General features: G+C 37.9%; 1 protein-coding gene across 2 annotated transcripts in view; it reads right to left on the reverse strand.

Annotated features, from left to right (window-relative positions):
* The window catches only part of APBA2 (amyloid beta precursor protein binding family A member 2), a 96,376-nt gene that overhangs the window by 10,218 nt on the left and 70,420 nt on the right, over nucleotides 1–15,738 (reverse strand). The window contains exons 5-10 of one of the 2 annotated variants that reach the window (XM_051770504.1): nucleotides 14,335–14,480; nucleotides 12,824–12,859; nucleotides 11,414–11,500; nucleotides 4,942–5,127; nucleotides 1,614–1,793; nucleotides 339–551 (exon numbers count right to left, since the gene is read on the reverse strand). In XM_051770504.1, the coding sequence (XP_051626464.1) occupies nucleotides 339–551; nucleotides 1,614–1,793; nucleotides 4,942–5,127; nucleotides 11,414–11,500; nucleotides 12,824–12,859; nucleotides 14,335–14,480 (848 nt within the window). The remainder of the gene's footprint in view (nucleotides 1–338; nucleotides 552–1,613; nucleotides 1,794–4,941; nucleotides 5,128–11,413; nucleotides 11,501–12,823; nucleotides 12,860–14,334; nucleotides 14,481–15,738) is intronic. The other variant, XM_051770506.1, reaches the window with a different exon arrangement.

A 15,738-nucleotide genomic window follows, 5' to 3' on the forward strand; every position in this document is an offset into this window, starting at 1 on the left:
AGCATGGGAGATTTTAATCCTCAGATTTTATTCTGGAGGCTGTGGGGAAGCCTGAAGCTTTGAAGACAGCTAAGTAACTTAATTTAGGCAGACCTGGCCTCATTTGTTATAGCCCAGGAAGAAAGCTGCAGTCATACTCTTCAGCCCTAAATTTCTGTACATTATCACCCCTGAATCTCTGTTTTTAATTCTGGGGTTTTTTTTAATGACAGATTTACTGGGGCTTTTGCAGTGATATGAAAGACTGTATCTGCTGGAAATCTACAGGATCACTTGTCAGATGATTACATTTCTGATGGCTTACAATCTACAGCATAAAATTGTAAGTTTGGGGGTACCTTTATGATCCCTTGGCATGTTGCAAGAGGTAGGCCAACTAAACTGGTACCATTAATGGACATAATCTGGTCTCCAATGCTTAGTTTTCCTGAACGGGCTGCAGGGCCTCCGTTCATCATGTTAGCCAGGATAACGGTGGGTAGAATGGATCCCCATCCAGATTCCACAATCACTACCCCAAGAATTTCTCCCTTCTGTTTTTCTATCTGGAGCTGCAAGTAAAAAGAAAAAAAAATTTTTTTGCTTTGATTTGTCTAAATTTGAGCATGACTATCTCAGTTGTTCCTGAATAACATCTACAAATCACAAAATGGACACTATTCTTTGTAGCAGGACTTCAAAAACACTGTTAAAACTGTGTAACACATACCTATTTCTTTTCAGGGTTATACTAATTTGTTGCAGGTCCTATAGGTCCTTCCTTATGGTAAGTAAAACACATATTGGTTAACTCTATAGGAAATGGTGGAACTGGATACCAAATGAATGAATGCTGAAGAAGTTTCTGTCCTTGGAACCTGGCAGCCAGAGGGCTTGTGTTCAGCTCCACTCTTGCCATTTGTGCTCAGGTTGTCTCTCCATCTCAGGGTTTGTCTGTCCTTCTTCCTCAGGCAAGGATCTCTTGATGATTATTATTAACATTATTATTATTATTAACGTTACTGAATATACTTGTGCCTAGCATGTTAATGTTAGATCCCTGATGGAATGGAAAGGAGGACTGCACCTGAAGTATGGTGATGTCAACTGTTCCATAACCACAGCATATCTAACATTTATAGAAGTGGAGTAAGAGTTTCCATAGAGAACACACTCTTTAACAAAATACTGGGAATTATTTTCTTTCAAATGTGAAAGGAGGGGGACACCCCTACTTACAGGAATCATGATGACCAGCTGTCTTTCTTTGAGACTTGATTAAGGCTTTGAACCAACCAGCATCCCACAACGCTGTTGTCTCTCTTTCCATACCAATACTTTGGTAAAACTTAAAATAACCTTACACTGTGTACTGTGAATAGTACAGACCTTATCTACATCACATGTAAATGCACTTTATTACTGTTCTGATCAATGGAAAAAGAAAGGCCCTGAAAATGAAAACACGAAATTCTAATAACTTATAAAGCTGATTTTAGTAGCATAGTACTGATGAAGCCACACATCTTGAAATTCTAACGTCGTCCTTATAATGCCAAATGATATTTCTGAGAACGACATTCCTCTGGAAAAAAAATGGATCAATTTGAAATGAAATTCCAAAACTAGTTTACCTCTTTGCAGTTTTCTGAATTGGAGAAGTGTATGAGATCATCATTGTACATCTCCTGGGTATTGATGATGTCACTGTATTCTTTCTGACTGAGATCCTCTGGGTTAATTCCATTGGCTCTTAAAAACTCTTGGTAAGCCACACTGAAAGCCTGCCCAATGGACTGAGCAATCAGCTGTGCCTGCAATGGAGAACAAGGCACAGCTCAGAGAAAGGGTAGAGAAACAGTTTACCACAAAAACACGAGAAACCAGGAGAGAGACTGGAATTTAAAACACTCAAAATAAAGGATTCTGCAAAGTTTCTGCATTAGCGTGGATATAAAGTCACTTTAAGGTCTGTTGTATGTAAAGCATCCATTACATCCAAAATCAAATTGCAAACTCCATTTAAAACCCCTGCTGATCTCCTTCATGAGTATGTTTCAGTAGCAAGCAGCCATATGCTGTCCATGTACTCCTTCCAATAAACACTGGAGAGCGCTGGCTTTGTACCAACATGGAACAGAGCTCACGGAAAGGACTGTCACAAACCCTGCTTCTGAACACAGTCTGTTTGCAGGAGTGATGAGAGAAGGGATGCTCTGCTCTCACATACCTTCACAGACCTGTGCACTGATGATTTTGGTTGTCGTGTCGCCTGCTGTTTTTGCACCTTGGTTTTATAGGACTGAAAACACTGCTTGAATAGAACCATCTGCTCTCCTATCACTGCCCCTGTCTCCTATTCCCAGCAAACCAGTTCCACCTCTACTTCCCCACTGCACATCTAGAACAGCCATTCCCATTAACACCTCAACTGGTAATGTCAGGGATGATTTCAAGAGTGCAGCCAGAGCCATGATTATTGCTTGCTAATGTTGAGAACACCTTTCCAAAATACCCCATCTTTCTTAAATTTTGGAGCACTTATCTGCATATTCCACTAGATGGCAAGGGAACACAGAGCAACAGAGGTAGAGATCAGGAAAAGGAATCTGTAGTCCAGTTTTTCCACACCTGAATTATTTTTTACTGCAGCTCACAAGAGAATGCCACATTGAGTTTTGTATATTTGTGGGTTTTGGGTACTGAATTCTCTCATCCAGGATATGAGTAACTCCTAGTGACAGGAGAAGAAGTTAATTGCATCTCACAATGGAACTCCATAAAAACATTACTAATCAAACCCTTATTCTAGAAATGCAACACACCTTCTTAGACAGAAGGTACATGCTAAATGCATAGGGTTTTCTGGACAACATTATAAATCTGTATCTTCTTACGATCTACTGCTCGGGTGTTTTCTTTGATGCTAAAAGGCGGTTTTATTATTTCATTTGTGCTGCAGTGCACAAAAGCACCAGTCTGTCTGACTGGAAAATTATTTTAGAAAATCAAGGACATAAATAGCCTAGCCAGTCACAAATTGTTTTTTCATCTTTTAAAACATGTTTTAAAATTTTATCACTATACCAAGAGTTTGGTGGTAATATGGTGGCATAGAAATAATCCAGAACATTTTCATGTCATTCCATTAGTAAAGTTTATCACCAGTCCTTATTGACTTCTTTCAATCTCCAGTGCCATTGCTTTCTCTGTACTTAGTCCTTTCCATTTGCCTCCATTCTACATTCTCAAAACCAACATCTCCAGATGTCATACTTTATTCTGTTACTGCTACTAACAGCTAGTTCTCACATCTTAATTTCATCTGTATCTCCAAGGTCTTGTGGCTGTTTATGAAAGTCTTCAGCATTATGCACAACTTAGAGATAAGGTAATTAAGTTGCTTGAATAGGCCACCCCAGCAGAGCATTGACAGAGCTGAGATAACCAGGTCTCAGAACAACTCCAGTCTAGCACTCTAACCTTTAGACAATTCCACTTCTCCTTCACAGGCTTAATTACTTTAAAATAATGAAAATCATTCCTTAGCTCAAAAATATGCAACTGTGAGTTATGACTATCTGAACCACAGAACTCAATTATTTTTAAATGGTATGACAGAAATGATATTTAAATCTGTTCCCATATAATAACGATGAGAAATGTTTAGTATTGCCTCTTAGTGTCAAGTTAGAAACAGACAATAAATTTTGCTCTTTCCATTTTACTAAGCTTAGTATATTTTTCCAAAAACATTTCAGGTTGAAGTCCCCTGGTCTCCCACTTCAGACACAAGTATCAACTTTGCTACAAAACCAAACCTGCATATATAACAGCAGTAAAGCAGGGTCATCTTCCTTTGCCACAAGAGGAATGGGATGGCACGTCAGGGCTTTTCACAGTGGTGAAACAGGATGTACAGCAGAGATGGACAGAACTCTTTTGCAACCACTACCTCTGCAATCCTGTTTTGAGAATGGCTCCAGGTTCTTTCACCTTTTAGTATTTCTGATGCAAATGAAAATTAGAATGTAAATTCTGAAGTGGTCACTTCTTTCTTTGAACAGACTTTTAACAAAAAAGTGGGTTAGGGCTAAGACAGCATTGGACTTCAGAGTATCTTATGGCATAAAATGACTGAAATTATGTTTGCTATTGTATAGAAATACTAAGGGTAGTGAGAGTAATGCCCATGAAGAAATATTTCTATAAATACTGAGAACAAAACTATCTCAGCTCTACCTTCCAGTACCTGAAGGGAGCTTACAGGAAAGATGGAGAGAGACTTTTGACAAGGCATGTAGTGACAAGGCAAACAGAGTAGGTTTACATTATATATTAGGAAGAAATTCTTTACTGTGAGGGTGGTGAGGCCCTGGTACAGGTTGCCCAGAGAAGCTGTGGCTGCCCCATCCCTGGAAGTGTTCAAGGTCAGGTTGGATGGAATTCTGAGCAACCTGATGTAGTGGAAAGAGTCCCTGCCTGTGGCAGGGAGATTGGAACTAGACGATCTTTAAGGTCCCTTCCAACCCAAGCCATTCTATGATTCTGTGTAAAAATTCTAATTCATAATCTTTGCTAGGGGTGGAAAAAGAGAACTGAAAAATAAACAGCTGAATGTGTTCTTAAACATCAAAGGATCAAGTGTCATGTTTAAGAGTATGATATCAACTCGAGGTAAATAGGGAATAAGGACAGAGTAAAGGACAGCCTTGTTCCAGGCCTGCCAAGTTAATGTTCTCAGAAATTTGGCTTCGGTTTGAAAGAGGTCCAAAATGGTTCCACCTCATGCCAAGATTCTGGAGGCATATGTGTGTCTTTATGCGCCAACCTGCTGGACTAAGGGCAGGGTCATCTAATCCAGGATGGATGAACAATATGACATCCCATAAATTAATTCTGACTTCAGAGATTCTCTACATGACATATGTTATTTAAATAAATTTAATTCCATTTACTTACATCCTCTGATTCAAAGACATGGCAAATCATCTTGTACTGCTTCTTTCCTTCCTGGGCCCCGGGAGTTGTTTCAATGCAGTCCTGGGAAGCCGACCTTGGCATGCGGCGCCGCGCCATGAGCACCACGATGTTGCCGATGTCGGCGATGTAGGAGATGGTGCGCAGCGCGTGGTCCATCATCGTCTCCTGCCAGGAGAAAGAAAGGAAGTTTTCTCCTGTGCTACAAATACTGCATCTTCCCTCTCCTTGATGGCCTGTTGCCTGAGAATGACAAAAGCTCCAGAAGCACTTTCTGTGGGCCCAGACCTGATATTCCCTACGCAGCTGGATGGGCCCGAACTCCCCATGGAAGGCACAGTGGCTGTTCACGGCTTCAATGGAAGTGTTGCCCCAGGAAATACAGTGTGGTTGTTACTGTAAAGCAATAATGAAGAACTATACTACTAAATATTTTCATGCTGTTGAAAAATTCTGTTTCCCTCTTTTATTGGTTTTGCTGAATGAAACAGATGCATGTCACAATGACAGAACAAGTTTTACAAAAATCATAGATATTATTGCTATTATAGGATATGATTTAAACACCCAGGACATTATAACATCTTCTCTTATCTCTAAGGTAACATTTTCTCATATAAAGCAAAGCAATACTTCCTTTGTAAAGAGTTATGAAGGCAGTATTTCACCTTCTCTGTAGGCAGAACTCCTAACACTTTTTTTGGCTACCTACATATCTCAGACCAGCTTGGAGGAACTGCTATAGTGTCTTGGCTTACAGTCAAAATCCTCTTCCAGTCACTCTCATTATGCTGCCCATTTGGTTGTGCTGGAAGAACTCAACTCAGAAGCCATTGCCTGTGAGAATGATTTTAAGTGAAAACCTCTCTAAGCTTTATCCTAATGAACATTGCTCATGTAAGTACACCTAAAGAGAACTAAATTTAAAAAACTTCTGTCTCAAATCCCTGAGCTGTGCATCTTTTTAATTACTTTAGCCTTTTAAACTCTTAATTTCTGCCATTAGCAGGGAAATCCCAACCTCCTACTTTCAAATGTTTTTCTCCTGGGAATATACCATTATTCAGTGGCTTCGACTGAGTTGCCTTGGACAATGAAAACTTGAGTGAGTATCTGTAGTCAGAGAAAGACGTCACTATTTTGTTCCAGCTATTACTATTTCATCTTTTGTTTTTATCTCCAGTTCATGCTTCTATCAATGGTTTCTTATATAAAAGAGCAATGGGGTCCCAGAAGGAAGAACCTTCAAGGACATTTTAGAACAGTTTCTGTGCTCTACTAAGTATAAACTTGTAGTAAGTTTTATTATTTCTGAACTCAGAATTAAGTATGAATAAATTAATGTGGCTCAACAACTAGCAGTCTCATTTTCATTAAAAGGTTTCTATATGTAAAATAATGTTATTTTAATAAAACAATGTATGTGACACTGCTACAGCGATCATTTCAAAGGATGTATTTGAGACTGCAAAGACAGAATGATATACTTGTCTGCATCAATGTTTTAGACATTTGTACCTTCATAGAGGTTTTATCTGAGATACTGTATAAACAACCTGATTTCTCCTTTAGTTTTTTTAAATAAAAATAAATAAAAAGGTACAACTTCTCTGTTTCCCGAAAGGTGTGCTGTTATACAAGATGTTTCATAATATAAGAAACTTTTAGGCTTAAAATGAGAATTTCAGAAATGCTCATGCAATCAAGAAATCTGATTGACTGTGTTTCCATTCAGTGCCTTGAAGAAAAGCACTGTTACTGAAGTTTGTGTATGATTATGGAAGAAGAAAAATTTCTAGAGAAAAAGGTAATATAGTTTATGTTAGTAATGCTTGTGTGGCAGATATTTTGACAATTTAGATAAAATATTAGAAAAGGCTATAAGGTATCAGGACTTAGTTATAAGGATCCCTAGAAGCCATAAAGTGGCATTTGAAGGCAGTGTTGATTTATATTTTTTCCTGAGGAGACACTCCAGAACTGTATGTTTTCTTCATTACGTGACTGTGTTGTCCCTCTTCACCCTAAATCCTTATGCTAAGTACTTAGTTCAATTAGGATAAAGCTTTCTACTGCAACAAAGACCAAGAAAGTGCCTCCAAACCACGGCATTAGCTTTGTTTTCTATCATTTCTTAACATATTTTGCTCTTGTAAAGATGAACTGTTCCTTAAAAAACAGAAAGAGCCCATCTGAAAATTGCTCCTTGCTGGTGTTACTGGTCAGTTTGGAGAGTTCTTCCAGACTTTTATGTAATGCTCAAACTAGAAACAACCAGAAGCATAGTAGTTTTACTGGTCAAACAAGCTGAGGATATGTTTTGAGCATCCCTGTCCCTCACCCTGGACAGTTAAGAACATCTCTCAAATTTTGCCTGAATTTGAATTAAAAATGTTGTATAAGATAATTCGCATTTTTTAATAATTTATCTAAGCAGCAGCATTCTTTATATAAACAGCTTGGCATTGGTTTACCATTAGTTGAACAAACTTCTAAAGCCTAAGAAGAAAGACTGTCCCTCGAGTCAACAAAAGTAACTGTTTTAAGAATTTCAGTACAATTTAACTTGACAGAGAAAAATACAAATTACCATTGTTTCTTGGAACCACTTGTCTTAAAGTATGAAAAGATGGTTAAGAGATGGTTAGGGGTTGCAGTATGGAGAAATGTTTTATAATGGACATCCCTCAGCAGGATCTTGGCAGCACTGCAGAGATAACTGCCTTTCGGTAGTGTGCACTAAGTGTTGTGTAAGGGTGTAATCACACATGCAGTGTGCAAAGAGTGGGTGGACTCAGAAAATGAAGGCATTTAATGTCCCCCTGCCAAGAGTCTTTCTGTCCATATCATCACACAGAAGTTAGTCAAAGAGATTTTTTTTTAAATTTTTCCCCTTGTTGGGGTGAAAGTAATCATTCCCCCCAACACTCTCACATTTCTCCTGTCTAGTGCAATTACAATAAGGAATGAGGCAAATATTATCTAGTGACTGTAAACATGTGTTTACTTTTGAGTTACTTGTGACTTGACTTTTTCCTTTTTCACTCCATATTCCATTATACACACTTTTCCATTACCATATTACTTTCCCATGAATCCCTCCATCTCTGCCCATTTGCTTCTCTGTTCTTTCCCTCATCCCTTTCCTAGTCCCATCCATTCCATCCTCGTTACCCTTATATTTGTCCTTAGAAATTCTGACTCTCTCAGCCTTTCTCGAAACTACTGTTCTGTCTTCTCCTGTCTAGATTCCCCTTTCTCCCAGAATCTCCATTTTTTTCTAAGGAATTCTTTTAGAATCCTGTTTGTTGCACCTCTTGAAACCCAAAGAATGCCTGAAGGAGAAAACCTAGGCATTCTCCTGAGCTTTCAAGTGATGTAGTCCGGTGGGAGTGCGACTTAGGCAGCCTAACGAGTCAGATAATTTTATGGAACCAGTCATCTACCAGAAGCTCTACGCACACACATTTGTGATCTCTAGATCTTTCTTTGCTAGTTTTCCCAGTTGTTTCACTCCCAGCTTCTGTTCACTGAATGAGCAGGAAGCTGGGACAGGCTGTGGCATTTCTGCTGGCGTTGTGCACGGCCTGCGAGTCCACGGAGCTGTGGCACAGCCAGGAATTGCTCTCATTCGAAGGCAGCCAAACCTAGGGCTGCTCCTACCACATGTACACTACACAGGGGCTCGACTTGGGCTGAATGTATTCAGGAACTAAATGCATAAGCAACCAAAAAGTGGCAGGGTGCCCTTTCCTGGTGTTCCTGAGGGCAACAGAATCCCCACTGTTGGCTCTGTGCCAGCCTGGCAATGCACCTCTCTGGTGCTACCAGCATTGTGTACCCTGCTGCATGGCATTTTTTACATGAGAATTTCAGATTTTGAATCGGCTGTTACCTCATGTGAGCTATACAACACTACAGATGGATTAAAACATGTTTGGCACACAGCAGAAATAGGTTTTATATAATTGATAAAGCCATGAAAGTACAGATTGTCTCTGCCAGCTGCCACATCAGCTGAAATAATCTATGATAATTACACCAGTCAGGAAACTTCACTAGCACTGAAAAATGTGACCAAGCCAAAAATGCTAAAAAGCCATGGGAATAAGTTTGTTACGGCACTGAAAGATGCACTGTAAAAAACCAACAAAAAACCAACCAAACAAAAAAACCCCAACAACAACAACAACAAAAAAACCCAAAAGAAACCACCCCAAAGAACCAAAAACAAAACCAAAAACCCAGGGAAAACACCAGAGAGCTTGGAATTATAATAATTTCCAGTGTTACTATTTTCATCTAGTTGAACAGCTCAAGACACCATTCATCACTGTGCATTGCATTTTGCATCACTAGAAATCTCAGGGATTCAGAAGAATAAGATGACAGTTTCTTTGACAATGTTTATGGTCTACCTCAAAGGACTTTCCTTTTTTATTTTTAAAAGGATTGGTGTTCAGCTGAAATGTTGAACTATTTAAAGAATAAGAAGAGGGACTTCCACTAGGACTAATCCTTACTCAACAAAAAGAACTTACCTATTTACTGCCACACATTCCAACTATAAACTGTAGCTGTTAATTTATCAATAATTGTCTGTAGTCATCTTTAAACTGATTAGCATTTTATTTTCTGCTAATGCTAACATACTCTCTGGATGATGCATATTTACCACAAGGTCAAAACAAGGCTGAGCCATAACAAATAGTGGTATTGCTTTTCATGGATGAAATTCAATATCAGATGATTTATGGATGGCAGACTGTAAACATTGCTGCCCATGTTAGATGGGATATTCTACTCCTCATCTGGCTCTTCCTCTTGGGAGTTCTAGTGGCATGTTAAGGACATCTGCTTATGTTAGCAGAAAAATAATCCATTTCCTGGAAAAACTATCATTACCCTCACATTCAAGGTTAGTAACGCTCTCCAACATTTCAGGAAGAAGTAAGTGCTTCATGGTTTCCTCAGAAAAACAAATTATATACCAATTGAAAACAAACCAAAATCCTAAATGTAGAGTGCTGCATTTATTTTTTTATTCAAGTATCTCTTATAGTTTCAGCTCATTTCTTCAGTTAGCCATATTTCTGAACTCTGATATAACCATTTTCTCTTTCCATCTTCCAAGTTGTTTATGAAAATACTGAATTTCTTTTGACAAGAAGTGTGCTTGTGAGTCTCACTCTGCTCTTCTCCTCTTTATATTGCCATATAAATGGCAATATATAAGACATAACCACAGAGAAATTATTTAGCCTGCTTCTATTTCTTGTATCTAGATCATATGATCTAGAAAATATTATATGACATAAAAGCCTTATTTAAATCAAGAGGTGGTGTGTGCTGCTTCTGTGCCATGGACAAATATATTCCCCATTCCAAAAGAAAATACTGATTTGACATGATTTACTTCTGACTAATCTGTGCTGACTCTTGCTCATCTCCACTCACACGAAGGGTGTGCAAGTGCCTCCAAATGGTTTGTTTGTTTTGGTATCTTTCTGACAGTTAAACTTATTTACTGTAATCCTGTTTTACTACTAGAAAAAAACCCAAACCTAAATAATAACTTCCTAATTCTAGAAGAGTGTCATTAAAAGGATAATATAAGGTCACTCAAACCAGTTTTCCAAATAATACAAGATGAATTTTCTAATTTGGCTGTATCTAGCTTAACTAAGCACTTTCTACATGGCTTGTTCTTTAGTGTAACTTCAGGTCTAAAAATTTTTCAACTGCATACAATGGAGTTTCTTTGTGAAAACTAAAGAAAAAGACATCACTAAAATTTCCCTTTTCAATACCTCTCATAAGAAGGAGAATTTAAAGACTTTCAGTAAGTATGATCAAAGTCTAAGACATCTTGTGAGATTAGTATGCTAAATATTGGGATTCACGTATAAATTATATGTACTTAATTGTAAATTCCTTAAAAAAGTCCTTACGAAGATCACCTCTTGTGGAATACAGAAGTATTCCTAGAAGATGAGGCTGATCACTGCTGTGATCTCCAGATGCTGCTTTTATATGAACAACTAATAATTTACCTTAAGCAGGAGGATGGTGGCTCAGATGTGATTTATGGGAAAAGAAAGAGATTAAATGTTAAAAATGGCAAGATATGACTGGCTTAGTCAAAGCAGCAAATGACTTCCCCGTTGGGCTGTAAATCTGGGTTCTGAAACTGTTTCAGAGGAACAGTGTACATGCATTCTGAAAGACTTCTGAATCTTTTTCTAAATTGAATTACAGCTCTCAGCAACATGCAGACATCTTCCAATACATCAAATATGCAAAACTGGTGTCAGTATTACTATATTGGCAAGTGTTACAACAACAGGAGCTCTTTCTGAATATTCTCACAGCAGTGAATTTATCCAAATTTAGGAAAGTGCATATACTGAGTCTAACTCAACCTTATTCTTGAAGAGTTTCAATCACAACTTACCTGTGTGTCTGCATTTAAAACTTTGATTCTCTGTGTGGAGATGAACAGATCCACTTCAGTCAAGGCCTGGGAATCTCCCTCTGAAGTCTAAAAGACAGATGCTCTGTTAAAGGGGATTTTTAATTCTCTCTTTAGAATTACAAATTCACTCATTGCTCCAAGGATAATGTGATGTGAGGCAACTGCACTTTAAACCACTAGAGAGATGGCTATTCAGAGGTGTTTCTAAATACATGCAAAGAGTACATTTACTGCATAAGAGTGAAGCATACTCTGATTTTCTGGGAAAGAGGGAATTTTTGGAGCCTCTGTGACTGACAGCTCAAGTATTAAAATTCTCTATTTATAGCCAGAACAGGAGAAAAAGTATTGCTGTTTTTTCCCCATTTTCTCACTGATACAGTTCAGTACTTGAGGCACCAGAAGTGAGAAAGTCGGAGAACTGAGAAGGTGACTTAGTCCCCACGAGCTGCTTTGCCTTTGCCATCTCAGTGAGCTCACCAAAAACAAGAGCAAGCTGATGCTCAGTACTGTGGTGGGGTTTAGTGTTTGGTTTTTTTTTTTTTTTTTTTTTAGATTTTTAGTTTATTTTTTTCCTAGAAAATAAAGAATTAAGGATTGAACTAATATTTCTCTCGTATCACAGAAAGCCATCATTTGATGGCATCCTCAACCTCTGAGCACTGCTCACAAGGGAAACAATTCCATATCCCATTAGAGAACATGGTCACAGAGCAGGGGGGCATCAGCCTCCAGGTCAGAGACTGGTTCTTTCACAGTTCAAGGAAGAACAATGTATTTGCTGTTCTTTTTTTGAGTTATAAAGTCTTAGCTATGCCTTTAATTCATTCAGATTAATTTTATTTGAATTTTCATCCATCAAAATACACAGCAAGCACATACTTTGGCAGAGATGACTTGTATTGCTTCCATCCTTTTAGGGATATTTTTGCCAACTGTATTTAGTTAACTGAGGTATTGTTTTTAACTGAGTGAAATGTTTCCTATATGAATTGTTCCAGCTACTATGTGGTACATTTATGTTGTTTTCAAATATCAACAGTAATAAACATACAGTAAGTCACAGGCACAGGAAGTTCATCTTCCTGCTTTGGTTAGTAAAATCAAAATAAGCATTACATTCAGAAAAATCTCCCACATAACAATGGCTGTATATCTGGATTAAACAAATCACAGGTATTCAACAGAAGAAGGGTAGCAGACAGGCACTGCAGCAAACCAATAACAAAGAAAATGAGTTCATTTTACTCCATTCACCACTCTACTGCTTAACAAAGAAGAAACCAAAATGACAGCTTTATGAGGATCCATAATGAAAGACGTAACACTCCATGGAAAACAACAAAAATGTAAGTAAACATTAGCATTCAAGAAAAACAGTTTACACACCGCTTTTTTCTTGATTTTAGCCGCCTTTTGCATCCTCTGAGGAGTAGCATAAAAAAAGAATGCAGACAGGTGTACACACAAGGAAAGAGAAAAGACAGTGTGGGAAGTCAGGGAAACCTTTTGACTATGAATCCAGGCTGTTGAAAATTAAAAAACTGGGGACAGTGGTAGAAGAATGTGCAAGAGAGAAAGATTTGCTTATACCTTATGCACTTCTCAAGATAATTGGATTTAATGGCATTATGCATGTTGTCAATTGATTACAAAAAAACTGGTACCAAAGTGTTGACTATTAACAGCTACTCCTCACACTTATCCTGCTAAATTTACAGCAGTGGAAAATGGCAGGACATGCACTATCTTAAAGCCAGGGTTTTCTATCCATATTGATCATATGTCTACATGTAACTGTTGAACAAAACATAACTCAGGCTTGCTTCCACGACTATCCAAAGTAGTCAAGTACCTCTGACAGATCAAGTTTGGTAATAAAATACAAAAAAGTTCTTAAGGATTTAATTGCAATCAGCAAGTACTTACTGTAGCTTGAGACATCACAATATGCTAAACAGAAACTCAAAGGTTTGGAAAGTTTAAAGAATTGGACATTTCCTGCATTCCATTTGCTTCAATCATCAATCATGACATGTCTCTTGCTAAGTAAGTGGTTTTTTGAAACTGGTTTTCTTCAAAAACATGCAATTTTTAGCAATTAAATATTTTATTGACTAAGCACATACTTTTTCTCTTAGCATTTAAACCTGCCTCTTTCTAACCATGTGTTTATTCAGATGAGGTATTTACAGCAGAGTCACAAAAAATTTTAAAATAAAAATATTCTACTTGGAGTATCAATCAAAGAAATACTTTCTTTACACAGCTGTATGAAGCAGTCTATGCTACATTAGTTACAAAGGAATTGTTCACTGTAAATAATACCAAATCCAATCACAACAGTAAGGAATGTTCTTGTTCTAAAAAATTAATAATTCAATATATTGAGAGCAATCTTCTCAATCTGTAGTAAGTTAAAGGAATTAATGACATGTGACATGAGTAAAACCACAGCCAAAACAAATATCCTGTGCTTTGCCACTGAAATATTTTCTAATTGCAATCCTTAACTTGTCTTTAACGACTGAATTTGTCACACAGCTTCCAAAGAATTTTGAATAGACTCTGGAATAATTTATATTTTGCTCCTTAGAGATGCTGTATGTATTTTTATAACAAGCACTGGAAAGTAATGGTATTTACAGTACTAGATCTATACTCATGTATAGATACATACAGAGACTAGAGAGACAGATTTATACGCCCTTCCGGCGAGGTGTGAGCTGCAGACCTGCCCTGCTGGGGCTCAGCTGGGCCAGCTCAGGGGTCTCCCCAGCAGAGCAGTCCCTACCTTCACTCGGCTGGGCCAGCTCAGGGGTCTCTCCCCAGCAGAGCAGTCCCTACCTTCACTCGGCTGGGCCAGCTCAGGGGTCTCTCCCCAGCAGAGCAGTCCCTACCTTCACTCGGCTCACGGCCTCCTGCGCCTGCATCATGCGGATGTTTTTGGAGGGGTTGCGCTCCGAGAGCAGCTGAGTGGAGCCCAGGTAATTGGCTGCAAAGATGATCCCATCGATGAGGTCTTCGGGTTCACAAGGGCCTGGAACTGACAGGAGACATTTATTGTTACTGCCTTGCAAAAGAGTGGAGAAAGAGGAGACACTGAGTAAGGGACAGTGCAGTTTGAACAACCGTTTTAATACCGTTTTTAATGTGAAACAGGTGAAGAAATCTAGTGCAAAGTAAATTCTGTTTTTCCCTATAATTATTTCCCACAAAACCCCAGCACATTAACTGAACATACAGTATTTATAACATTGCACAATGGTTTGACTATGGAATTCTATAGGAGAATAATTGGAAAATTCTTCCTGTGTTGCACTGCTAAACACATTAGGATTATTTACAAGTTTCAGAAATGCTAATAGGTATCTTTACCATAACTTTCTTACTATTTATAACTGTTACAGAGCATGAGCTAAACTTCTGTTCGAATACAGATTTGTGTTTTCACTTTTTTTTTTTTTTGAGATGTTTGTAAAGTACACAGTCCCTAAACCTCATCTCTGGCAAAAATACTAATGAACAAAGGGCACAAAGGTGTACTTTGCTTCAACAAAAGTCCAGCGTGAAACTCAACAGTTAAGAAAGTTTGGGAAAAAAGCAAAGCAGGCCTCTTGATACTGTTTAGTCATGTGTAAGGCCTGAATTCAGAGAAAGTTTTCTTTAAACCTTCATTCAACAAATACACTTAGTATTAATTACATTGTGACTTCGATGAAATTCTAACATTATCTTGCATTTTGCAAGTTGTTTCTTTCAAAGGATGCAAAAGGGGGCAGGGAGAACAGAATAAAACCTAGTATTTATATCATACTGGGACTGTGCACATCATCTTCTTCATTAAGCTGTTAAGCTTTACATCTAACTTGAGTAGATCAATAAAAAACAGCAATTCCAGACTTTGGCTGAAATCTCTTGATAGCGAATATTTTTTGTTTCTTGACAGTTTTATAAAAGGAATTTGCTTTGAACTAGATCAACTTGCCAACTCCTAACACATTTCTGGAAGTATATTAATCTTGTGTGAGGAGGAAAATGACACCAAAAAGGAATATTAATTTAAAAAAAGAAGTTTATTGTTCAGTCTTCAATTTATTTATAATCAATTCAATGTGGAAGATTATTATGCAGAGAAGGAAGAATTTATGGCATGCTGTTGCTGATTAAATGTACTGAAAAAGTGTTTCACACCTATAACTTTTAGTGAGAATTCCTATTCTTCATTTTCCCATTCTAATTTAGCAGAACTCTTCCAACAGAAAATAAACATGATTAAAAGAAGTGACTCTCCTCTTCAAGCA

The sequence above is a fragment of the Manacus candei genome, unplaced genomic scaffold (assembly GCF_025592945.1).
Source record: "Manacus candei isolate 608988 ecotype Guabito, Panama unplaced genomic scaffold, ASM2559294v1 h1tg000119l, whole genome shotgun sequence".
Lineage (NCBI taxonomy): Eukaryota > Metazoa > Chordata > Aves > Passeriformes > Pipridae > Manacus > Manacus candei.